The sequence below is a fragment of the Littorina saxatilis genome, linkage group LG9 (genome assembly GCF_037325665.1).
Source record: "Littorina saxatilis isolate snail1 linkage group LG9, US_GU_Lsax_2.0, whole genome shotgun sequence".
Lineage (NCBI taxonomy): Eukaryota > Metazoa > Mollusca > Gastropoda > Littorinimorpha > Littorinidae > Littorina > Littorina saxatilis.
The window spans coordinates 48,438,033-48,465,001 of NC_090253.1; the positions used below are offsets into that span (position 1 = coordinate 48,438,033).

At 41.0% G+C, this 26,969-nt stretch overlaps 1 protein-coding gene across 2 annotated transcripts in view; it reads left to right on the plus strand.

Moving 5' to 3' along the window:
- The first annotated feature begins 18,578 nt into the window (after window positions 1–18,578).
- Window positions 18,579–26,969, plus strand: part of LOC138976331 (beta-1,3-galactosyl-O-glycosyl-glycoprotein beta-1,6-N-acetylglucosaminyltransferase-like) — a 33,292-nt gene continuing 24,901 nt past the window's right edge. Inside the window, exons 1-2 of one of the 2 annotated variants that reach the window (XM_070349197.1) lie at window positions 18,579–18,809; window positions 25,772–25,804. In XM_070349197.1, coding sequence (XP_070205298.1) covers window positions 25,777–25,804 — 28 coding nt within the window. In that variant the 5' untranslated portion in view covers window positions 18,579–18,809; window positions 25,772–25,776. The remainder of the gene's footprint in view (window positions 18,810–25,771; window positions 25,805–26,969) is intronic. The other variant, XM_070349198.1, reaches the window with a different exon arrangement.

Genomic DNA, 26,969 nt, shown 5'->3' on the forward strand with positions numbered 1-26,969 from the left:
TAAGAGTAGAAATAATTAGTATTTAGTGTAGGAGGAGGTTTGGGGGTGGGTAGGGAGGGGGTGGGTATGGTTTACTTTGAGCAGGTCGGTTTCAGTTTTAATAAACAATTCTAGAGAATTGTGTATCTTATATTTGAGTCTTTCGTGTTTTAGACATTGATGCATTTAATAGTTTTAACGAGTTGCCTTTTGTTTTATCATTCTGGTGTTTATCTAGATGTGCTGTGTATCTTATAAGAAGTTCTTAAAAGTTCGAAGTTATTTTAGCATATAGGTTTTTTTATGGTCTTAACAGTTAAATATGTATTACGTTATCATTAAGATTCATGCTTTGTTAGTACTAAGCAGTTGTTTTAATCAGTCTGGTTTTCTCTTGTTTTCATCTTATGAACATTCTAAATGTTAGACTAACTTATTGTCTTGTACAGAATATCAACTGTGTGAATGGTGCTATACTGAATGAAAGAGTGTGACATGAAGTTCTTGTACATCATTGCAAAGAGTGTGAATGACGTTTTAGTTTAGATGTCAAGCGCTTAGAGCAAGCCTTTTTAACGAAAGTTTTTGATTTAGCGCTATATAAATGTTCTTATTATTATTATTAAATGTTGAGAAGTGTTAAATCAAATTTCGCCATTTATTTCCATAGACAGAAAGAGACGTCAGTGCAATACAGCTTACAGACCGCAGCCTAGCCCTTACTAAGTTACTATCACCGTCGGATGTTGGAATGTGAAACACTGAGCTCTTCCCGCCTTCATCTGTCGACAACACTGATTGTGTTAGAGGCTCTCGCTGGGTGGAATAACAGACCTTGTCCCAAAGTATGCGTATACACTACGCAGATCATCACCGGTGACTTCGTCTACATGGTCCCGCTAACTATAATTACTGTCCCTGACAGCGCCTCACAGGATGGCCAAGTTCACTTTGAAAACAGGAAGGGGAAATCTAAACTCGGTTTGTTCTAAGTGCATGGGAAACAAAGGGACTCGTATCTTGGGTCGCCCCTGGCAACACAAATGGAAGAATCCAGGATATGCAAATGGTCTTCTGCAGTTTATTCCAAGGTGGTAGGGGGTTGAAAGGGGGAACGAACGGGAGGGGGGAGGGAACAGTGGTCGGTGGAGCTACTATACTAAGACTGCAGCAATAGACTGGTGCTGTGAAATCATCACCTACACATTTCGAGGTACCCTCCCCCCTCACCATTCGGTTCACAAGCCTGTTTTTGTCCTTGGTCAGTTTGAAAATGATTGGTTTGTTCAAGTATTCCGCCAAAAAAATGCGCCAAGATTTCCCTCCTCATTTTAGTGGTGTTTGACGCTTGTCCCACTCACTTAGTCAGAGTCTGATGCAAAAATTGACTCGAGAATTCTGTTCATTGACGTTGTGACGTACTAAACTTGCTTATTGTTAGCGGTTTTGGCTTATTCTGTGTTGTTTTTCTGCAATATCAGCGAAAGTACCATAAGCGGTGACTGAGTTACAGCAACCAAGACTAAGTTTCATTTTGTCCGTTTGACTAGCCTGACATCTACAGCCTTGACATTGTTATTCTGTTTTTCTCTGTGTGACTGATTTCTTTGACACCGTCAAAGGTTCTCTGTGTGAAAGTTCAATTGTATTGTAAATATAAACAAGATACGCAATCAATATGCAAGATATCACAAATGTTCAGAAACGAAATGTGAAAAACTCTGAAGAAGCCGTGTTTAAAAGAAGAAATGCTGCTCGCACAGACAGAAAGCCACTTTCTCCTTCCATCTGGCCTGTTCGTGTTTACACCGCGTGCCACGCGTTGTGCTATTTTTGCTAAGCCCCGCCCCTTTTTCTGTTGCATGATGGGAGAGGCCGGATTGGCCGTGACGTGTTTAAGAGCTGTGTACGTGTGGTCACTAGACTGACGACTTATAGGGAGGGTCAGTTTATTGAATCATCATAAATCTACTGACAAGGGAGGGACGTAACTCCTCCGTTCCTGTCAATAGACTCTTAATAATTTCAATTAAACTTCAACTTCCTAGCGTAAGTCTAGTTTAATTTTCTAATTATTATTCATCTATTGACTACGTCACTACGTAGTCACGTGAGACTTCAGAAACAGTATATGTGAACTCACACTCAATCAGACAAGGTAAAGAGTTCTAACTTTTATTCTCAAAATAACCATCAAGAATTATCTGACCAAAATTTGAAACAGAAACATCTTTCTTGTAGAACTTTACAAAGACTCTGTCACTTTCCCAACTACCAGCTTTGAGTATAGTTTTCAAGGGCACACCTCTCTTTTCTGCTGCACTACAACTCGTACTTCGTGTGGAATGTGCTGTGCATTTCTCTGTGTCTATGCCGGCACTCCGTAACACAGCTTTGATCCATCTGGAAAAAGTCTGTTTTCCTACAGCACAATGAGGTTTTAAACAACTGATGAAGAGTTGCTTCCCTTTCCTTAAGGGCTTTGTTATAGTCAAATATTTCTTCAAGTGACGTACAGGACAAAGTTTCTCATTATCTGTGAATTCGAGTACAGGGTGACCCCCCAAAAAAGAGTACCCAAACAAAACGTCATAAATTGAACAAAAATAAAGCAATCTTCATAAAATTTATTTACACACACAAGTAGCCTCTGCATGATTTGCACAGAAAATGTTAGCGTTCTAGCTTGTCTTTCAGGAAAGTTATGCTCATTCTACAGAACATGCTCCAAATGGCCTCCCCCGGATTTAAATCCCCCAGATTTCTATCTTTGGGGGTTCCTGAAAGACAACGTCTACAGGAACAACCCACAGACAATCGCAGAACTCAAGCGAGCCATCACAACAACCATTCGCGGAATCTCGCAACAGGAGTGTGTGCGGGTGATTGATAAGGCCTAAAAAAAAAATAGGTGTGGCTACGGTAACCCGACCTACCCTAATTTTAGGGGCCGATCCTATAACTTTTTATTACATTTGTCAAAAAAAAAACAAAAAAAAACGAGTGCAGAAAACGCAATGAAAGCGAAAGCGCCCGAGTCGCACACTCATTTCCCTGTCAAGTAGGTTTAATTTGTACACATTAGAAAAAAAGTTTAAAAAAAAAAAAAAAGTGATTGCCTACCTACCTACCCTATTTTTTTTGGCTATGTTACCGTAACCACACCTATTTTTTTTTTTGGCCTAACTTTGCGCGGCGAGTTCAAGTTTGCCTGAATCGGCGCGGAGGCCATTTGGAGCATGTTCTGTAGAATGAGCATAACTTTCCTGAAAGACAAGCTAGAACGCTAACATTTTCTGTGCAAATCATGCAGAGGCTACTTGTGTGTGTAAATAAATTTTATGAAGATTGCTTTATTTTTGTTCAATTTATGACGTTTTGTTTGGGTACTCTTTTTTGGGGGTCACCCTGTATTTCAGCAGGTTCTGTGTGAAACCCAGGTTTAGTAGTCTTATGTTTGCTTGAAAACACTATCACACACTTCTGATCAAAAACTCTGATATCATCCACCATTAAAGAATGTAGAGCATGTCCCCTTTGACCTGTGACTAAAGCTACTAACATACACGTTTTCAGTGTCAGTTCCTTCAAAGAAAGTTCATGCAGTTGAGGAAGCTTGTCAAAATAGTCCAACACTACATTCACATCCCAGGTATCGGTATATTTAGGGAAAGAAGGTCTTTCTTCAAAAACACCTTTAATCACTCTGCACACAACTGGATGACTACCTACAGTCTGACCCGATATCATGGGTAAGTAAGCTGACAACGCACTACGGGCAGAATTGACAGTACTCTAACTTGCACCAGCGTCAAACAGCGATGCAAGAAAGTTAGCTACTCTTGCAGGGGAAGCAAAGTCAGCATCAAAACTATTCTCTGAAGCATAAGATCGCCACTTTGAAATATAGCAGTTATACACAGCTCGAGTCGATGATCTGAAAGACTGAATCATCAGGTCTGCAGCACGTTGTGAGAAGCCTTCCTGGAGATAGCGTTCCCTGATACATTGCATACCAGAAGTTGAAGAGAACGATGAAGAGGGTGCAGTTTGCCCGGGTGAGAAGGTACTTCAAGAGTTCCTTCCCTTCCATCTCCACTGGTTCCTGGATCAGGAGATTGTTGAGCAGAGGCCACCAAACCTGCGTCGTCCAGCGTGGAACCACCACCACTCCGATGCCCATGTCCTGACGAATCTTCATGAGAACTTGTGTGATGACACTAAAAGGAGGAAATGCATAAAACTCAAAATTTCCCCAGTTCATGGAAAAAGCATCGACAGCAAATGCTTCTGGGTCTGGCTTGTAGGACACATACCTGTCCATGTGTTTGTTTAACCTGGATGCAAATAAGTCAACAGTAGGCTTCACCTGCAAAGAATTGAGAGCCTGGGTTAATATTGTCTCATCCAGCTTCCACTCTGTATCCAGATTTATTTTCCTCAGGGCCGGACTACCGGGGGGGTTATGGGGGTTGCGCAACCCCCCCCCCCCCCCTAGCCTAAACATGTACCTTACTTATTTAATTTTTTTTTTATTATTGCTTATTTTATGCCGTTTCATGCAAGGAGCGACCATTTTCCTATCTCAGAATATGACCTACCCGTCAGCTTCAGGGGGCTTCGCCCCCTGACCCCCACAACGAGGGGGGGGGGGGGGGGGTGGGTGGGTTCTAGGGTTTCCGGACCCCCCCCCCCCAGCCAAAAAATAAAAATATTGAATGAGGTATGCATTTCTTTATTTTACATTGAGTTTCAATTTTTGGGGTATTAATCAGTGACAAAATCTGCTGCCTGAAACTGGTAATGATCATCCTCAGAATGCACCAGATTGCACCATTTTGCATCCTTTTTTTCAAAATTTTCCGGGGGGGCATGCCCCCGGACCCCCCTAGCAAGCTAGGCGCTTTGCGCCGTCGGCTCGGCGCTTCGCGCCGTCGGCTCGGCGCTTCGCGCCTCCACACCCATATCTTCACAATATACTTTTCAAAAAAACCAGTCATAAAATGAACTGATCCACCCCTGCCGCCAGGGGGGACATCCCCCTGTGCCACCACTGGCAACCCCCCCCCCCCCTCCTCTTCGCCTAGTCCGGCCCTGTTCCTTGATTCAGAATCAGCAGCAGTGTTTTCTTTCCCTGCAATATGAGCTGCACTTAGCCAGATATAATGAGCGATGCACCACAGCCACATTGTATTGGTAAAAGAGTCACACGTATCAGAATGACTAGTACCCATGTGATTGATACAGGCAACAGCCGTGGTATTGTCAACAAGAATACGCACATGCTTACCAATAAGTTGATAAGAATAAGAATAAGAATAAGAATACTTTATTATCTCATAGAGAAATTCAGGCGTGGTACATAACAATAATACAAACAGGACATTGTTTTTACATAAGACATATAGCACTATATAACAGGGCAGGTTATAAACACACCTCCCACATACCTTTCTGGCCATTACTTGCATTGTGCTTACGCATTCAGTCATAAACACATCCATGTCTCACTTACACATCGCACACATGGACATTCTTATACGCTCAACTTACCCATTCACACATGGACATTCGACCACGCTCCACTTACACATTCTTATACGCTCCACTTACACATTCACACATGGGCATTCTTATATGCTCCACTTACACATTCCCACATGGACATTCGACTACGCCCACTTACACATTCCCACATGGACATCTTTAAAACACTGCGCTTACATATTCTCGCACACCTACGCGTATAACGGACTATGGCTAAACATCATTGCAAAAAATCATAGCATACAATATATCACAGAAAAGAAAAAAATACGGACGTACATAAAACCAATACGTACATGTACATTACTACTGATTGCACTGGCAGAAGAGGGGCTGAGTCGGGTATGTGGATGTGTTTACATGTTGCCAAGAGTGATGGATTTGGGGATGAAGCTGTTTTGCAGCCTGAGTGTCCTAGCTTTGTGCGTGCGAAGTCTACGGCCAGAGGGAAGGAGTTCATAGAGGTGGGCAAGGACATGGGACCTATCTGAAGCTATCCGCCTACTCTTTCTCACCACACGCTTTTCATACAGGGACTCCACACTTGCTTGCTGCCTGCCAATCACCTTGCTACTGACATTCACCATTCGCACTAAGACATTCCTGTTCTTCACACTCAGACCTCCATACCAGGACACAAAACCAAAAGTGATGACAGACTCGATGAAAGAGCGGTAGAAAGTTTGAAGGATAGAAGGGTTCACATTCAACTTCCTAAGTTTCTGAAGGCAGTAGATGCGTGACTGACATTTTTTGTGTATGAGGGTGGTGTTTGCATTGAAGGACAGCTTATCATCGATAACTGTGCCAAGATACTTATATTCCGTCACACGCTCAACAGTCACACCATCAATCATCAGGTCAGGGACAGGGGCAGGGTTTCTTCTAAAGTCTATCAGAAGTTCTTTGGTCTTTGTCACATTTAGGTCTAAAAAGTTGTCTTTACACCAGGCGTTGAAACGTTCTACTTCTGCAAAGTAAGTTGCGTCACTATTGGAGAGATCTTCTAGCGCTGTGTCATCTGAATATTTGATAAGAAGGGTGGAGTCAGTGCCACTGCAGTCGTTAGTGTAGAGTGTGAACAACACAGGGGAGATAACTGTACCCTGTGGAGAGCCTATGGAGGTGGACCTAAGGGAAGAGAGAGCTGTCTGAAAGCGGACTGACTGGGTTCTGTTAACGAGAAAGTTGATAATCCACAGGATAAGCCTTGGAGTCACGCTGTAGCGGAGAAGTTTCTGGGCCATGAGGCAGGGTTGGATAGTGTTGAAGGCAGAAGAGAAGTCTATGAAAAGAATGCGTACAAAAGAGCCAGGTTTTTCTAAGTGTGTGTATGCGTTGTGTAAGAGTGTGAGTGTGGCGTCATCTGTGCATCTGTTCTGCTTGTATGCAAACTGGAAGGAATCCTGATGGGGCTTGACCTGATGGAGCAGTCTAAAGAGGACAATGCGCTCAAAGCACTTCATAACGATAGAGGTGAGAGCTACAGGGCGATAGTCATTCAGGGTTTTGGGCTTGTTGTTCTTGTTGATCCTGAAAACAAAGCAGTGTAAAGTATGCCGCTTTTAACTCAAGGTAATTGATATGGAACTGTGTTTCAACAGGCAGCCATAAACCACCTGACTGTGCGTCTCCAAGTGCACAGCCCCAGCCTGTGAGACTAGCATCAGAAGAAAGAGTGATATCTGGTGCAGACTGGTGTATCAGGCATGAAAACTGAAAAAAAAAAAAATACTGAAAACAAAATTCGAAGGCGCATAGCGCCAAGTTTCGCAGGCGCGTAGCGCCAAGTTTCGCAGGCGCGAAGCGCCAAGACTTCTAGGGGGGTTCGGGGGCATGCCCCCCCGGAAATTTTTTTGTTCAAGGGTGCAATTTGGTGCAATCTGGGGCTATCTGAGCCTTAAAATTGGATTCAAACATGGCCCCAGAACTATTTTACTATAACAATGACTAGGAAAAAAAAAAAAAAAAAAAAAAAATATTAAAAAAAAAACAAAAAAAAGGAAAAATACTGAAAATAAAACAAAATACGGTTTATTTTTTTCAAAAATACGGAAAATACGGAAAATTTTCATGCCTGTGTATGTTGTTATAAGAAGCCAACACATTATCTATCCACCACTGTAGTTCTGACTTAGCAGAACAGGACAGACTCATGCAAGAATCAAAATCTCCTTTACTGCTAGCAAGTGCTGCTTTTTTCTCCTTTTCAAGCTGTCTGTAGTATAGAGGCCCGTATTTCACTGCAGGGAATGCTGCTACAATTTTCCCTATGACTTTGAAAAGGAGTGTGAACAAGGTGAGAAGCGGCATTTTTCTGTCAAGAACTTTCGTGTGAATCAGAAAGAATTTTCCAGACTGCGTGACGTCATCACCACGTGCGCGAGAGAAAAAAGATGGCAGGAAATGGAAATGATAACGCTGACGCTGTTCCTCAGCAGAGAGTAATGAGCTGTGCTAGTGGCATAGGAAGTGTTGGACCATTTGATCCAAAAGGCGATCCCATATCCATCTAGTGTCTCTACAAGATGGACGAGGTGGAAGAGAGGTTTTGAACTTTTTCTGGTGGCAAGGGGTGAGACTCCGGACGGTCAGAAAAAAGCGCTGTTACTCCACTGTGCAGGCATCGAAGTTCAGGACACTTTTGACACTCTACCAGAAAGAGGTGACAGCTATGATGAAGCTGTGGCAGCACTTGATGCGTACTTCAAACCACAACAGTCTAACAGAACTTCAATTATGAAAGGCATGTTTTTCGGCAAATCGCACAGATGCCAGAAGAAACAACGGCTCAGTTTGTGACAAGGTTGAGACAACACGCTACAAACTGCAATTTTGCCGACAAGGTAGATGAAAACATCAGGGATCAAGTGATCGACAAGTGTCGAGACAAAAGGCTCAAGTCAAAGTATCTGGAGAAAGGAACTTTGACCGTGAACCAACTTTTGGATATTGCGCGTGCGCATGAAGCAGCAGCGATGCAGTTGAAGATAATGACAGACACTGATTCTGAACCTGGTCAAGAACTGGTTGGTGCTGTGTCCAGTAGAGAAAGAGGAAACAACAACAGACGTTGGCAAACTCAGTTCTGAATCTACTCATCATGGAGGTGCTAAAGGTGACCAGAAAGACAAGAAACCCCGTGAAGTCAGATCTAGTACTGACAATAAACTGTGTTACCGCTGTGGCAAATCAGGACATTATGCCAAAGACATGACATGCCCTGCCAAAGGGAAACGCTGTGCAAAGTGCAAGAAATTGAACCATTTTGCTTTGGTATGCAAGAGTGGGAGAGTGAACACTGTCAGTGAGAATGATGGTGCTTGCAATGTTGTGCATGTTGATGATGATGATGTTTGTGCATTCACAGTAGACGGGAAAAAGTCACTTGCTGTCGTTGATGTTGTTGTAGGGGGTGTTCAGACATCATTTGTAGTGGATTCTGGAGCAAGCAGCAACATAGTAGACAAAAGCACATGGGAAAACATGAAACAGAAGCACATGAAATGCAGATCGCATGCAAACACCACAGGAAAACAGCTGTACGCTTATGGTAGTGACACGCCATGGAGGATTCTAGGCTCATTTGAGGCTGACATTTCATTGCAACATTTCTCTGAGAAGGCATGCAAGGCACAGTTTGTCGTTATCAGGCATGGGAATTGAAAATTGTAAAAAAGGCTGAAAATTTATAACTGAAGACGCGAAGCGTCAAGTCGACGGCGCAAAGCGCCTAGCCTTACTAGGGGGGTCCGGGGGCATGCCCCCCCGGAAATTTTTTTTCTCCAAAGAACCCAGATGGTGCAATCTGGTGTCATCTGAGCTCCAAGTTTGCCATTAAATTCTGTTTTTAGAATTAGAGTTTTTAGTACAAAAATGTACCAATTTTTGCTTTTTTGAAGAAAAAAAATATATACATGTATTATATATGGTTTACATTTGTAAAAAAATTGATCTGTTGAGACAAACAGGAAAATGTTACTTGTAACACAATCTGTGCAATCTGGTTTACTTTCAAACATAAAAGTTCAATAACTGAGGCGGGCGGTAGCAGTGCGTGAACAAAGTACGGAAAGTTTTCGCGGGCTTTTGTGCAAAGGCCAAAGTAACCGGTGCTTTTTTTGTGTGCCTCCCCCCTTTATTTTTTCGGCGGATACTTTTGCATTTTCGGCGGAACAAAAAAAAAATTCGGCGGAAATCCGCCGTTCGGCGGACAATTCCCATGCCTGCGTTATAGACGGAAAGGGAGTTTCACTTCTGGGGAAAGAAACTGCAGAGAGTCTGGGGGTACTCAAAATTGGGATTTCACTTGTTGGATCTGTGAGTGAGAAACCTGAAACAAAAGCAGAATTCAAACCATTGTTTTCTGGGCTGGGAAAGTTGAAGGACACACAGATTTATTTGCACATGAAAGAAAACGCAAAACCGGTAGTTCAGTCAGCTAGAAGACTGCCGTTCAGTCTCAGATCAAAAGTTGAAGCGAAAATCAAAGAGCTCGAAAAACTCGATATCGTCGAACGCGCCGAAGGACCGACTACATTTGCTCGTCCGATCGTGGTTGTGCCGAAGCCGAACGGAGATATTCGTCTCTGTGTAGACATGCGTCAATCAAACGAGGCGATCGAACGTGAACGATTCCCGATGCCGACGATTGAAGAAGTACTGGCGGAAATGAACGGTGCGAAAGTGTTCTCAAAACTAGATCTAAATTTGGGCTTTCACCAACTCGAACTTGACGAAGAATCTCGACCAATCACGACATTCGCAACTCACATCGGGTTGTTTCGGTATAAACGACTAATGTTTGGAGTGACGTCTGCGCCGGAGATCTATCAGTACACAATACAACATGCGTTGCAAGGTTGCATTGGTGCTCGCAACATGACAGATGACATCATTATCTTCGCAGATACAGTCGAGGAACATGACGCGCGACTTGAAAGCGCAGCCTACTCAAGAGACTGAAAGAAAAAAGGGTTGACGCTGAACGCAAAAAAATGCGAATACCGGATGAATGAACTCAAGTTCATGGGGTATCTCTTATCCGAAAAGGGGGTAGGACCAACTGAAGCAAAGGTTGAAGCCGTTCGGAAGGCTGAAAGATCGACTTGCGCAACAGAAGTTCATAGTTTCCTGGGCTTAGTGAACTTCAACGCACGTTTCATTAGTGACCTGGCTACGAAATCGGAACCGCTGCGTAAACTGACAAGAAAGAACACTCCATTTGAATGGAATGATGAACAGGAGAGAGCGTTCAATCTCTTGAAAGAAGAGATCACAAAAGCCGGAACTCTAGGGTACTTTGACATGAACGCGACCGAGACACGTATCATCGCTGATGCTAGTCCCGTGGGGCTGGGTGCAGTGCTAGTACAAACGCAGAACGGTGAAAAACGCGTGATTTCCTACGCGAGCCGTAGCCTTTCAGATGTCGAAATACGGTACTCGCAAACAGAAAAAGAAGGTCTAGCTCTTGTGTGGGCTTGCGAAAGATTCCATCAGTATGTGTTCGGAATTGACTTCGTTCTCGAAACTGATCATCGTTCGCTTCAGTTCATTTATTCGAAGAAGTCAAAACCGTCCGCTAGGATCGAGAGATGGGTTCTCAGGCTGCAAAGCTACAACTTTCGTGTTGAATACAAACCCGGACAGCAGAACATAGCAGATTCGTTGTCGCGACTTGTGAGAAAAGAGGAGAAACGGAACGACAGAAACGTAGCTGAAGAGTACGTTTACTTTGCGGCGGAACAAGCTGTTCCAAAAGCCATGACTGCTCGCGAAATCGAAGAAGCATCCGCGGAAGATGAAGAGTTGACAGAGGTGCGTAGGTGCATCAAAACCGAGAACTGGAATGATTGTCCGAATCCTGTCTACAGAACACTCAGGAACGAGCTAACTAGACTCGGAAAACTAGTTTTGCGAGGAACACGGATTGTGATTCCGAAAAGTCTCAGAGACCGCGTGGTAGATATCGCACATGAGGGTCATCAGGGGATAGTGAAAACAAAAGAGAGACTGAGAACAAAAGTTTGGTGGTCAGTGATGGACAAAGATGCAGAACGCAGTGTACGATCGTGCTACGAATGCCAAATCGTGAGTCAACCATCCGTACCGGAACCGATGGTGCGTACAGATTTTCCGGAGGCACCTTGGGAAGCCATTGCTGTGGATCTGTTAGGACCATTACCGGATGGAAGATCCATACTTGTAGTCGTAGACTACTATGGTCGTTACTTTGAGACCGCGATACTCAGGTCGACAGTGACAACCAAAGTGATCGAAGTGTTGGAAGACATTTTTGCGAGGTATGGTTTACCCAAATCGCTGCGTGCGGACAACGGACCTCAATTTGCTGCGTCCGAGTTCAACGAGTTTCTAGACGTGAACAACATAGAACTCATTCAAACTATACCGCTGTGGCCGCAAGCCAATGGAGAGGTTGAAAGACAAAACCGTACACTCCTCAAAACACTCAAGATTGCTCATGCTCAGAAAAAAGACTTGAAACGCGAACTAAACTAGTTCTTGATCGCGTACCGCAGTACACCACACCAAACGACTGGTGCAACACCAGCTGAACTCATGTTCAAGCGAAAGATTCGAACCAAGTTACCTGAATTAGATCCGGTGCCGAGAAAAGAGCTTGAAGAAAACATTCGCGACTGTGACAAATTCCGAAAGGAAAAGGGGAAGGAATATGCAGACATGAAACGGTGTGCAAAAGAGTCTGATGTGAATGTAGGGGACGCTGTACTCCTTCAACAGAAGAAACATGACAAATTGACTCCGACCTATGATCCAGAACCGTACAAAGTCGTAGAGAAAACAGGTTCTCAGGTTGTAGTTCAGTCACCAGATGGAGCGAAAAAGTACAAAAGAAATGTAGCACACACAAAGAAGTTTGTTACTCGCGAACAACCAGGAGAGACAACAAATACAGATACAGGCATACAAACTGGTACAAACACAAACTCTCACACAGAGGACAACATTCATGAACACACAAACAAAGCAGAAAACACTGCAATACTGAGAAGGTCTGAGAGAGTGCGAAAAGCGCCAGACAAATTCCAAGATTATGTTGTTGAGTGAATGAAGATAAATTGAAAGTATGGAAGCAGTTTTGTGCCAAATATCGGTTCCATGTCCATGGTTTGATAAATGTAAGTTTTTGAAGTTAAATTGAGATTACTGTTTGAAAGAAACAGATTGTTTCTCTTTCACTTAAAATGATTGTATTTTATTTCTAGTCAAGAGTTGGGAGTCAAAATGATAATGCGTATTTGTTGCAGTTAATCATGTTTGCAGTTATTTGAAAAGAAAAAAAATGAATGAAGAAAGAAAGGGATTGTAGTGTATCAATAGAGTTACTGCCCTTGAACCGGGGGGTTGCTCTCCCTTGTATCACGGCCATGTAAGAAGTACGAAATAAATCGGCTGTTCATTGAAACCGTCTTCGAATTGTTTGTCACTTTGTGTGCCTAGAGCCATGGACGTAGTTGCATCAGACAACACTATTCTACATGTGTGTGTGTGTGTGTGTGTGTGTGTGTGTGTGTGTGTGTGTGTGTGTGTGTGTGTGTGGTGTATGTGTGTGTGTGTGTTTGTGTATGTGTGTGTGTGTGTGTGTGTGTCCTGGTGTGTGTTAGTGTGTATGTGTGTGTGCGGGTGTGTGTGTGTGTGTTTATCTATGAGTGTGTGGGCGTGCGTGTGTTGGTTTTTGTGTGTGTGTGTGTGTGTTTATGGTTATGTGTGTGTGCATGTGTATGTGTTTATGGTTGTGTGTGTGTGTGTGTGTGTTCGCGTTGCGGCGAACCGCGGTAAATAAATACTCTGTTTCGCGATACGAATTACGAATTACTTTTTTTTCGGCTCTACTTCTTCACTTCTTTCACTTCCGCCACACAACGACCAGCGCGTTTCTGCACAGGTAGTACATCTAAGTATTGCAATTCGTGTGCAAAATCCCTCCCATCTTCAAAATATTGCCACTAATCCTACCCTTCCCATCGTAAATATTCATTGCAACCATTAATAGTCAGGAGTTCTCGACGGATCTGCATCAAATTTGGTGGGCATATTCAGGTGGACCCCGGGCACAAACTGGTGGATGAACATTTTCAACACGTGCTCTAAGCCGGCGAACCGCCACGCTGCATAGGCCTACTCTCTGTCTCGCGATCCACCCGGCGAAGCCGGGTAATCATCTAGTATATATATATGATATATATATACCTATTTCTTGCCAACATCTACGCTAAATATAGTGGACCAGCCTTAGCGGAAACACTGTTTTCATTCCCGCCAAGACAGGCGATGATTTATTCATTATTTTGCAAACGCAGCGTGGTAACAGTCGGTGCACAGCAAAATCAATATCATACAGCAACAAGCCTCAAAGTATTGGTACTTTTTTCTATGGGTTGTAACTTCCATGTACACTTATGGTACGAGTGGCCTTTACGCGTTTTGGATTGTTTCACACCACCATTCAGGCAATCGTACTTCGTGCTCGGGGGATGTACGATGGGTGTTTTGGTGGGTTTTTTTTTTTTGCATACTATTTTTCGTGCGTACCTGGTCGTGTTTGTGTGTGTACACACGCTTGGGTATAAGTCACCAGCAGATTTGCACATACGTTATAATTGGTGGTCGGAAATATCTCCACCGTTATTGCACCAGGCGCAGGTGGGTTTGGAAGCTCGAACAGTAACATGATAGGCCGACACCCTACTCAAAAGTGCGCATGTCTAGATTCGGTTCAACAGTTTTCGATGAAGCATTGTTTGCCTGCGTACAGTGACAGGAAGCACTTTTTATTTCTTACTTCCTGAAAATCCAAAAACCAATTGACTGATCAAGAAACGCTTTATTTATGAATGAAAGCGGGGGCAAGCTTTAGAAATTCGACAGAGTCTTTTGAAATCGTATTTCTGATCACAGCATGTGGGGAGAAAATTAAAAGCAGCAATTCGGCCCCTCCCCGATCATGAAATGGGGATTAGTTCAAGTTCAAGTTCAAGTTTATTGGTCCATAACCCATGGGGGCATTTTGAACAATAAATACAATCAATACAATCATGATATATGCTAATATAATAAATAAATAAAAATAAAAAATATTTTAAAAAAAAATTAAAAAAAATTAAAAAAAATTATGAAAAACTGTTACAAATTCTATTAGTAAAGTCCAAAATATTCTTTAGCAATTTCTTTTTCTTAGTAGCAAACAACTTTTTAAATTTAAGTGCATTAGGTTTTTTCCAATAGTAAGGTGGTAACAACTCAGCTCTTTCTTCTTTGAAAAAATCACAGACAAATAAATAATGGAATTCATCACCTATGTCATGCGATACACATTTGGTGCAAGTTCTTTCTGACCTCGGGATGTTAAGATAACGTTCTTTCTGTACAGGTAAATTGTTGTTTAATGTTCTAAACTTCATCATTGAAACACATTGCTGATATGGCAGGGTTGTGACGTAGTCTTCACATGCAAAAATATCTTTGAACATTCGATAATTCCAAAACATATTTTTTGTTCCAATTTCTGTAAACCATTTATGGATATACTGGTCATATAGACTTCTTTTTACTTTCTTTTTAAACCATGTGCTTGAGTATTGAATATTTTCTTGAGAAGTCCAAAGGCCAGAGAGACCAATTTCATTTAAGGTTTTTTCAATGAAACATAAGTACTTGGATTCAATCATCTTGTTGATATACAATCTATAAGTAAAGCAATACACAATACTTGAAAATTTATTTTTATGAATAGGACTAATCAGTTTATACCAATAGCAAAGCATTCTACATTTCATATTAACATCTAGTGGATATCTTCCAAGTTCACCAAATATCATAGCATTTGGAGTTGATTTTTTTAGTTTGAAAACAATTTTATAAAAACGCAATTGAAGTTTAGTAGCAAGTTCACAGGAACCAAAACCCCATACTTCACATCCATACAATAAAATTGGAGCAATCATTTTATCGAACAGGTCAACTTGTATGTCCACAGGTAGTGACAATTGTCTACAAGTGCGCAAAAGAACAAACATTGCCCTTGAGGCACGATCATATAGATTCTTCTGTGCGACTGAAAATATATTATTATAATTAATCTTAAGGCCCAAGTACATTACATCAAACACTACTTCGATTAAATTGCCATTGTACGTAAATAGTGGTTTATTTCTAATTTTACCTCTGGAAAAAACTATAACTTTCGTTTTGTTTACATTAATATTTAGACGCCATTTTAAACAGTATTCGTGCATTTTGTTTAAACATTCTTGCAGGTTTTTTTCCGACTCTGAGCAGATCACAGTATCATCCGCATACAGTAATAAAAACATTTGAAACAAAGCATTTACATCCGTATCATCCATTCCAGCCACAATAGCCTCTCTTGACATAGATTGTAAACCATTACTGTTTTCCAACAGAAAAGGCTTTAGATCATTTAAAAATAGAGCAAAAAACAACGGTGACAAGTTTTCCCCTTGTCTAACTCCACACAAACTAGGAAAATATCCAGAACACTCACTATTAACTTTAACACAAGATTTGGCATTTTCATACAAATTTCTTACAGTTTTTAAAAACTTCCCATTAACATCAGAACTAACTAATTTCTCCCATAGAAATGCACGGCGAACTTTATCAAACGCTTTTTCATAGTCTACAAATGCACAAAACAGTCGCTTCTTTTTGTTGAGAAAAAAGTTTAATATACAATGCAAAGTAAAAACATGGTCTAGTGTTGAAAAACCTGTGCGGAAACCTGTTTGTTCTTGACCTAATTTGTTATTACTCTCCAAAAAGTTTGATAACCTATCATTTAAAATTGCACTGAAAAGTTTTCCGAAGCAGCTGAGTATAGTAATTCCTCTATAATTTGTGGGGTCAGCTTGAGAGCCTTTATTTTTGTACAATGGAATAATTTCACCTACGGCCCATTGTGTTGGAACCTTTCCTGACTGCAAAACAACATTAAACAACAATACATAAATATCAATCATTCGATCATGTGACGCTTTTAAATATTCATTAATTATTTTATCCTGACCGCATGCCTTATTGTTTTTTAGCTTGTCTATACATTTGATAACTTCCTCCTTTGTAAAAGGCGCATTAAGAAATTCATTACTTGCTTCATTTAAATGTTCATTACATTTCCGCAATGACAGCAGTGGCCACTGTTGTGTTAATACGCTGCTATACCTCTCCGGAAATGATATCCTTTCAAGGAGTGCTGACTCTGAGGGTGACTGACGGACACACTCACGTTAATGCTTCAGGGGTGAGTGCGTCTGAATTCTCTTTCAACTGGCTGACTCAGAACTTTGACTATTGTCCTGTCGGCTGGCTAGCATATTACAGACACATTTATTTATTTATTTATTAAGGAGATTTCTATAGCGCATAACTAAAAGCACTATGCGCTTTACAATATCACTAGGTATAAGCATCCGTGTCCTGTTTAAAGCACACGCCTTCTCGCTGAAACAGTTCGGATCACCATCTCATTTCTAGAGTCATGTATGCTTTAAAGTGGGAAACCACCACCTCGCCTCCAGGTACCATACCAACACTCAGCATTCTGACTACTTATGTATGCTGATTTGAATAGGTGTGATGAGTTAATTTCGTAAATAACACTTGGCGTTTCAAGAAATCATTTTAAAAACAAATTACCATTATGCACGGATATCAATCAAAGAACTGTTCAGTTGTGGTATGTGACCACGTGCACAGGAGCTTGAATCAAAGCGTCGATCGATCGATCCTACTCCTAGGGGCATCTTTCAAAAAAGTATGCCGCTCCTTGTCTGCAATCAACGACATGGACCATTCTGGTACTTGTTGCTGACAAAAACATGATTTTAACACAGAATTTAATGTCAGAATAGCTATATAAACGCTATTGTGTTTTCATCGTAGCAATAGGGTCCGATATTTAGACTCGAACAAGTATAATGCGACTCGTCTTCGACTCGTCGACTTTATACTTGTCTCGTCTAAATATCGGGCCCTATTGCTACGCTGAAAACACAATAGCTGGTAATGTTAAAACTTCCGAGCTGCAATGCAACCCCATATTCCCGACTTCGTCGAAGATTGATTGACCGAAATGTCAATCAAATGAGGGCGTGACCTTGCTGCCTCAACTTTCACAAAATAATGGATATGACGTCATCAAAGAGATTTATCGAAACAATGAAAACAAAATGTCTGGGGATAACAAACCGAGGAACTTGCATGTGAAGGTTTAAAAAAACATTCGATCCAGTAGTTTTCTCTGAAACGCTCTACACACACACACACACACACACACACACACACACACACGCGCGCACACGCACACACAAACACACACACACACACACACACACACGTTTGCCTTCTTTTGAAAAATATACATGGAGTTGATATGATGCGTTAGTTTTAAGTGTGTGTGTGTATGTGTGTGTGTGTGTGTGTGTGTGTGTGTGTGTGTGTGTGTGTGTTACTGTTTGTCGATTTCTTACGGGAGCCTTGAAGGCTTCGCCTCTTGTTTTATAAGCATTAACATATCTGGTAGTTGGAACGATGTGTAAGCTTAAGGAGACGATAGCACCGCACGCCTTGTAGCCTAGCTATAATGTTCGCATTGCTGCGCGGCCCGAAAAGTCCTTTGTGTGTGTGCACGCATTTTATCAACCGAACAAGATTGATTGGACCTTCTACTTGCCAAATAAATTGTACACGCCGCACACTCATGCACCTTATTATCCTCATCTTGTTCAAACAAAATGTGTTTGCCATTTGGTCAACATTAAGTGACATTATCTTGAAATATTTAATGTTTTCTAGAGAGAATACAAAAACAAACCCCTAAACAAGTAAACGTGCTGAATGCTTAAAACATACATTCTTGAAAAGTTTGCAAAAAATTAAATTGAAACCGGCATTCCAACTGCTGGACAGAATAGCTCCCTTGACTTTCTGTTTGGGTCAACAGTTACCAGGCCACAAACACTCCTCTTCAGTTCTCCATTGGAAAAGAAGTGCGAAACCCAACAAGAAAAGGGTGTGCCACCAAGGGTGGGGAGAATTGCGTGTGCTTGGATTTCGTCAGTACACAGAGACTGTGTATTCGTTTCGAACTCGTTTCCTTGTGCTAGGGCGCCGATGACAGTTGTCCAACACTCAGCTCGCATTGTGTTGTGTGTGTTGTGCGCATACTGCTGTTGAAAATCTATCGTTCTTCGGGAATGTTGCTTTCCTTTGCAACACATGTAAGTATTCAATTATGTGTTTCATTGTTAACTTATGTTGTTGTTTTTAATTTGCTAACCCCACATGTATTCACTTAAGGGGTTACTTGTGTGTTCAAATCGCGTGAAAGAAACATTACACATTTTGTGCACAGGTTCCTCTAAGCAATATGGACACATCTGTGCAAAGAAAAAAGGTGGTCGACGTATTAACCTTTTTTTTAGATTTTTTTTACTGGGGGTTGTCAAGTACGATTTTGCGAAAAACACTGCGATTCTTAACATGATCCCAACTGATATATTTAGCTCTACAAATAATAAATGAAACATTAGTTTGTGTATATAAATGAATGGAGAGTATAACTTTATCATAAAACGGTACTTAACAACGTGCATTTTCAGAAAATGATCGAGGTTTCTCGAGGGCGTTCACATAAAATTATCACTCCTTTAGTAGTAAAAACGTATTTAAAAACAATTCGCGTGAAAGAAACATTACACATTTTGTGCACAGGTTCCTCCAAGCAATATGGACACATCGGTACAAAGAAAAGAGGTGGTCGACGTATTAACTTTTTTTTTAGAATTTTTTTACTGGGGGTTGTCAAGTACGATTTTGCGAAAAACACTGCGATTCTTAACATGATCCCAACCGATATATTTAGCTCTACAAATAATAAATGAAACATTAATTTGTGTATATAAATGAATGAAGAGTATAACTTTATCATAAAACGGTACTTATCAACGTGCATTTTCAGAAAATGATCGAGGTTTCTCGAGGGCGTTCACATAAAATGATCAATCCTTTAGTAGTAAAGATGTATTTAAAAAAAAATCGCGTGAAAGAAACATTACACATTTTGTGCACAGGTTCCTCCAAGCAATATGGACACATCTGTACAAAGAAAAGAGGTGGTCGACGTATTAACTGTTTTTTTAGAATTTTTTTACTGGGGGTTGTCAAGTACGATTTTGCGAAAAACACTGCGATTCTTAACATGATCCCAACTGACATATTTAGCTCTACAAATAATAAATGAAACATTAGTTTGTGTATATAAATGAATGGAGAGTATAACTTTATCATAAAACGGTACTTATCAACGTGCATTTTTAGAAAATGATCGAGGTTTCTCGAGGGCGTACATATAAAAGTATCACTCCTTTAGTAGTAAAAACGTATTTAAAAAAAATTCGCTCGACAGAACTTGGGACATAACTAAACTTGAACACAGCTAAGTTCACTGTATACAGATACAATATTTGTAAACAAAATAAGTTGTTGCCTTATTGTCTGCTTCACAATTATTCCCGCACCAACCCCACCCCCATATCTTGACTGACAAAAAGGATTAAAAAAAATAATAATTTGGGAGCGCTGTAGGTCAGTTGGTAGAGCACTGGACTTCTGATACATGATTTTGAATCAGGGTGAAGGGTTGGGGGTCGGAACATTTGTGTGCAAAGTTTCATGAAGACCTGTCCAGTAAATTTCTATGAATCGCACACACACACACACACACACACACACACATACACACACACACACACACACACACACACACACACACACACACACACACACACATATATATACGGTAGCTCAGTTGGTAGAGCACTGGACTTGTGATCGAAAGGTCGCAGGTTCGAATTCGGGCCGGGACGGACACGGGTCAACTTTATGTGCAGACCCAGAGACGGAAGCCATGTCCCACCCCCGTGTCATCACAATGGCACGTAAAAGACCTTGGTCATTCTGCCATAAGTGCAGGTGGCTGAATACACCTAAACACGCAGACACCTGGGTAGCGCGACTCCGTTGCTGCTAGCTTTCCACTGGGAGGAAGCGACCCGAATTTCCCAGCGATGGGACAATAAAGTAATGAAAATGAAAAAAAAAAAATACACCAGGGTAGATCAGTTAGTTTGTAAGGGGGGTGTTTTTAGAATTCAAGAGTGTATATCGAGGTCGCAGAGCGCCCGAGACTGATCAAGGGGCATACGACCCCCCCCCCCCCCCCCCCTCCTCAACCCAAGAAAAAAAATCGCTCGTGAAATCCATTACACATTTGAGCACATGTTTCTCTAAGCTATATGTCCACAACTGCAGACAAACAAAAACGTTGTTTTCTTATTCATTTTCTCATAAGAATTTTGTTTTTGGGGGTACCGGGTGGACAAATATGACCTTACAGAAAACACTGTAATTCGTAACGTTATCCTAACTGACATTTTTATCTTTAGAAAAGATAAGTAAAACATTACTTTGTGTAGATAAAAGAATGGAGAGTATCACTTTATTATAATACGGTACTTATCAATGTGCATGCCGAAAATTATCGAGGATTGGCGAGGGCGTACACATACAATTATCACTCATTTAGTGGTAAAAACGTAAGAACACAAACTTTGCTCGACAGATCATATTCAAATTTGAACACAGCTAACTTCACTATACACCGTTACAATACCTAAGAAAACCATAAGGTGTTTCCTTATTGCTTACTCCACAAATATCCCCGCACCACCCCCACCCCCACATCTTGATTGACAAAAATGATGTACAAATTCATTTTGGAGCCCAGTAGGTCATGTTGTAGAGCACTGGACTTTTGATCCATAGGTTTGAATCCGAACATTTGTGTGTAAAGTTTCATGAAGATCTGTTCAGTAAATTTCTCTGAATCGCACACCACACACACGCACACAGACACACAAACACAGGCACACACACAGACACAGAAACACACGCACACAGACACACACAGACAGACAGAGACAGATACAGACACACACACACACACACACACGCATGCATGCACGCACGCACGCACGCACACACGCACACACACACACTCACACACACACACACACACACACACACACACACACACACACACACACACACACACACAGAGTAGGTCAGTTGGTAGAGCACTGGACTTGTGTTCCATATATGGCTTTGAAGAGTGTTGGAGGTCTTGATAGAATCAGTTTTTGCCCACTCGTCAGGATGCTGAGAGAATTAATTAAACAATAATTAAAAAGTGAAAGACAAAAGACACTTGTCTGAGATGGTTCCAGTACCGATTATTGTACAGAACTTTGCCCACAGAACGGTTTCTATTTTTGCGAAAAATTGTGGATACGTCATTGTGTACATTTTGCGGTAGAAATGAAGAAACCCTTTTACATGTGTTTTGGGAGTGTGATAAAGTGCAGACTTTTTGGATAGAATTTGTAAATTGGCTAAAGGCGAACTGCACCCATTGTGACAATTTAAAACTGTCTAAAAACTGGTTCTTCTTGGAGTTGCGAACAATGTAGTCACCGATAAAGCTTTTGAGGTGTTAGTAATCTGTGCCAAACACCACGTATATATTTCCAAAATGAACAAAAAGACCCCTCATTTTTAGACATTTAGTAGAAATTTTAAGCGAAGATTTATTTGTGAAAAGTATAACGCAGTTGTGAATAGTACAGTAGATAAATGTTACAAGGATTGGCGCCTGTATATGCATGTTTTGATGCAACCCTCAGGTTTTTTCGTTCTTAAATCCTTTTGATACCGCGACCACCAAGCCCTGAACATCCCCCCCTCCCCCACCCATCCTCCCACCCCATGTATGTTGTAATTGTTATAGGTTTTTTTCTGTTGTATGATTATGTCCCTTTGTTTTATGTGATGTCCTGTAATGTTTAAAAAAAAAATCACAAAAAGAGAATATTTTTTTTTTTTTAAGTGAAAGACTAAGCTCGCGAAAAGGTGCAGCCGCTTGGGAAGAAGACACAAGCGAGGGCAATGATTAAATTGAGGAAGATTCAGTCAACAGGATAAATACAACCAGGATGTATAAATGTGACCCTCCACCACGAAATGAGTCGCATGTCACCTCGCGCGGTTCTGCGCTAGGCTTGATATAAGTCCGGAGAGTGCATGGTAACAGCGTGAGGATCACTTTAGTCACAGGTTTATAACTCAAACAGTTTTTGCTCTTTTCTAAAACGGTTTTCACCACTGGATAGAGCATAAAACACTCTTTAGGAAAATGTAAAAATATGAAAATCATGCAAAGATGACATGCGACTCATTCCGTGGTGGAGGGTCACAAATGTCTTCTTCCCAAGCGGCTTCACCTTTTGCGAGATAAGTCTTTTACTGTTTAGTTAATGCTTGTTTGTCCATGCACTTAACAGACCGTTGGGTCGCCATATTTGTGTCTGTAACGTATTGTTTTGTCAATAACAAACATTCCAACAAGTTATCTTTCTTGTGGTTTTTTATTCTAATTTTTGGAACGTTAGCAGTGTCTTTGTTATATTTAGTCAAGTTTTGACTAAATATTTTAACATCGAGGGGGAATCGAAACGAGGGTCGTGGTGTATGTGTGTCTGTCTGTGCGTGTGTGTGTGTGTGTGTGTGTGTGTAGAGCGATTTAGAGAAAACTACTTGACCGATCTTCATGAAATTTTACATGTGAGTTCCTGGGTATGATATCCCCAGACATTTTTTTCATTTGTTTGATAAATGTCTTTGATGACGTCATATCCGGCTTTTCGTGAAAGTTGAGGCGGCACTGTCACGCTCTCATTTTTAAACCAAATTGGTTGACATTTCGGTCAAGTAATCTTCGACGACGCCCGGACTTTGGTATTGCATTTCAGCTTGGAGGCTTACAAATTAATGAATGAGTTTGCTCATTAAAGTTGTCATTAAAATCGATGTTTCGCAAACAGATTTAAAATTGATTGCATCGTATTCTTCATCATATTCTGAATCTAAAAATATATAAATATGTCATGTTTACTCTTAAAATGTGATCACAATTAACGAAAATAGATTAATTAGTCTTACGATAACAATTTAAGAAATCGATCCAAAAAAGATTTAATCTTATTCTTTATCATTTCCTGATTACAAAAAAACATATGGATATGATAGGTTGTATTCAAAACAAGCTCCGAAAGTTAACACGAATACAGAAAAGCGCGCTTTCCTGCTTAGCACAATACGCTACCGCGCTATTCTGGCGTGTTAATTTCACTGCGTTTTGCACGTGGAAGGTGAGCGATTTCCTTCTCGCGGGGATTGACGAAGCTGTACTGTCTTGGTGAAAAACTACAGTGCGTTCAGTTTCATTCCGTGAGTTCGACAGCTTGACTAAATGTAGTAAATTCGCCTTTCGCGACTTGTTTTCTTTTTACATTAATTACACCCCCGGTATAGGGGTGTGTATAGGTTTCGCTCGATGTGTTTGTGTGTTTGTGTGTTTGTGTGTTTGTGTTCGCATATAGATCTCAAGAATGAACGAACCGATCGTCACCAAACTTGGTGAACAGGTTCTATACATTCCTGAGACGGTCCTTACAAACATTGGGACCAGTCAAACACACGGTTAGGGAGTTATTGGTGGATTAAGATTCTACAAGGACTTATAGAGGGAAAAGGGAAATAACCTTCTCAGTTGGTGGCAGTGAGAATGGTTATTTCCCTTTGACCAACGGGGGTGTTTTTCCCACCTCGAAGGAATTTCTTGTTTTAGTCAAGTTTTGACTACATGTTTTAACATAGAGGGGGAATCGGGACGAGGGTCGTGGTGTATGTCTGTGCGTGTGTGTGTGTGTGTAAAGCGATTCAAACCAAACTACTGGACCGATCTTTATGAAATTTTACATGAGAGTTTCTGGGAATGATATCCCCGGACGTTTGATTTTTGTTGTTCGATAAATACCTTTGATGACGTCATATCCGGCTTTTTGTAAAAGTTGAGGCGGCACTGTCACACCCTCATTTTTCAATCAAATTGATTGCAATTTTGGCCAAGCAATTTTCGACGAAGCCCAGACTTCGGTATTGCATTTCAGCTTGGTGGCTTAAAAATTAATTGATGACTTTGGTCATTAAAAATCTGAAAATTGTAAACAAAAAAATTGTTTTATAAAACGATCTAAATTTACGTTCATCTTATTCTTCATCATTTTCTGATTCCAAAAACATATAAATATGTTATATTCAGATTAAAAACAAGCTCTGAAAATTAAAAATATAAAAATTATTATCAAAATTAAGTTTTCCAAATCAATTTAAAAACATCTTATTCCTTGTCGGTTCCTGATTCCAAAAACATATAGATATGATATGTTTGGATTAAAAACACGCTCAGAAAGTTAAAACAAAGAGAGGTACAGAAAAGCGTGCTATCCTTCTCAGCGCAACTACTACCCCGCTCTTCTTGTCAATTTCACTGCCTTTGCCACGAGCAGGTGGACTGACGATGCTACGAGTATACGGTCTTGCTGAAAAATTGCATTGCGTTCAGTTTCATTCTGTGAGTTCGACAGCTTGACTAAATGTTGTATTTTCGCCTTCCGCGACTTGTTGGCTCACGTAAGTGTAGCCCATGCGGTGCTAACTTTTGTCTGTCTGTGTGTTCGTGCGTGCGTATGTATGTATGTGTGTGTGTGTGTATGTCTGTGGTAGAAACTTTAACATTTGAAGACGTCATATTACATTGACGTCACATTATGACGTAAACGTCACGCGAAGGAATTACTGTAAGTCTTGGTCATTGTTATTTTGAGCGGGCCGAGACTAGTTGGCAGTCGTGTCCCTGTAAGTAGGCTACATGCAGACAGACAGATCTAGATCTAGTGTCTCGCTTTCTTGCACAGTTTCACCTATGCTTTTTCTCTGTGTGTGTGTGTGTGTGTGTGTATGTGTGACGGAGTGATTGAGTTTGTGTTAATGTTTGTCGATTTCTTACGTGAGCCTTGAAGGCTTCGCCTCTTGTATCGTTCCTATTGAGGGAACTAGTGAGTGTGGTTTCCAGATAGTAAACGTGTATGGCTAAACACACTTCGATATTGTATGCGCCTTCTTACTGAGCTAACTATAGTGAGCATGGTTTTAATATGCCTTCGCCAGGAAAGGTGAAAGCTTCCTGTTGCCAAGCGTTACCTTTTATTTTCTTTTTTTCCAGTGACCATGGTTCACAAAAAGCTGGTCTTTACAGGTAAGAGATACTTTACTTCCAACACTCATCCATCAGTCGTCTCTGTTCATTGTCTATGTTTTGTTTGCTTCTACGCTTCTTTGTCTCATTCAGTCAACAAGGTATACCTGAATGTATACTCTCCCAGTACAGACATTTGACACAGGTAAACATTGGTTTGTTTCAAATATGTAAGAGGAAAGCACCACAATTCAGTTTGAAGTTTGTCAGTTACATTGTTGTAAACAACTAAGAGGGCCCCAAAGGGGGGGTATCATCACGATCACGGGAAGGGAAATTTTAGCTTTCACGATCAGTTACCTTGATTTTTGTTTTCACGATCACAAACACCTTGACGAATAGAGGATCATAGAGTTATACAGCTGTGAAAAATGTACGTTGAAAATAAAATGCTTTGCAATAATGCCCATCACGATCACGAAAACAAATGACGATCAGGATCACGAGACTTGATTTTTTTGTCATCACGGATCACGGGCAAAGTCCCATCACGATCACAGAAATTGAAATTTCGGCAATCACGGTCACAGAAAGGTCAAAAAACGCCAATCACGATCACGATTTTAAACCCTTTGGGGCCCTCAACTAAACCAGAAACAGAACATCATTGAACCGAGACTGTACTGGGTGGTCCCCCTTTTATTGAATTGATAACATCTTGTATGATTACCGTATCTCTACGGATAGTTGATTATACATTCTTCCTCCACTCTCTAAAGCAAGCGTAACTTGATGAGGATATGGCTTCGCTTAATCCATATTGCTATACTAATTTGTGTTTGTAAATAGGTACTTGTTTTGGTCAATAAGATCAAACGTTTGAAACATGATCCCGTAACAGCGGTTGATATGACTGTTTGCCACCGTGGTCAGACGGTTATGCCAACGCTCTGGCTAACACTCTGGTTATGCACTCTGGCTACCTCGAAAGCAACACGGAATCGACTCCTGTGCAGGTCAATGTTTTTTTTCTTCTCACTTTCTTGGTTTTTACATTTAGGGCGGGGATATAGCTCAGTTGGTAGCGCGCTGGATTTGTATTCAGTTGGCCGCTGTCAGCGTGAGTTCGATCCCAGGTTCGGCGGAAATTTATTTTCAGAGTCATTTTTGTGTGCAGACTCTCTTCGGTGTCCGAACCCTCCCCCCCGTGTACACTACATTGGGT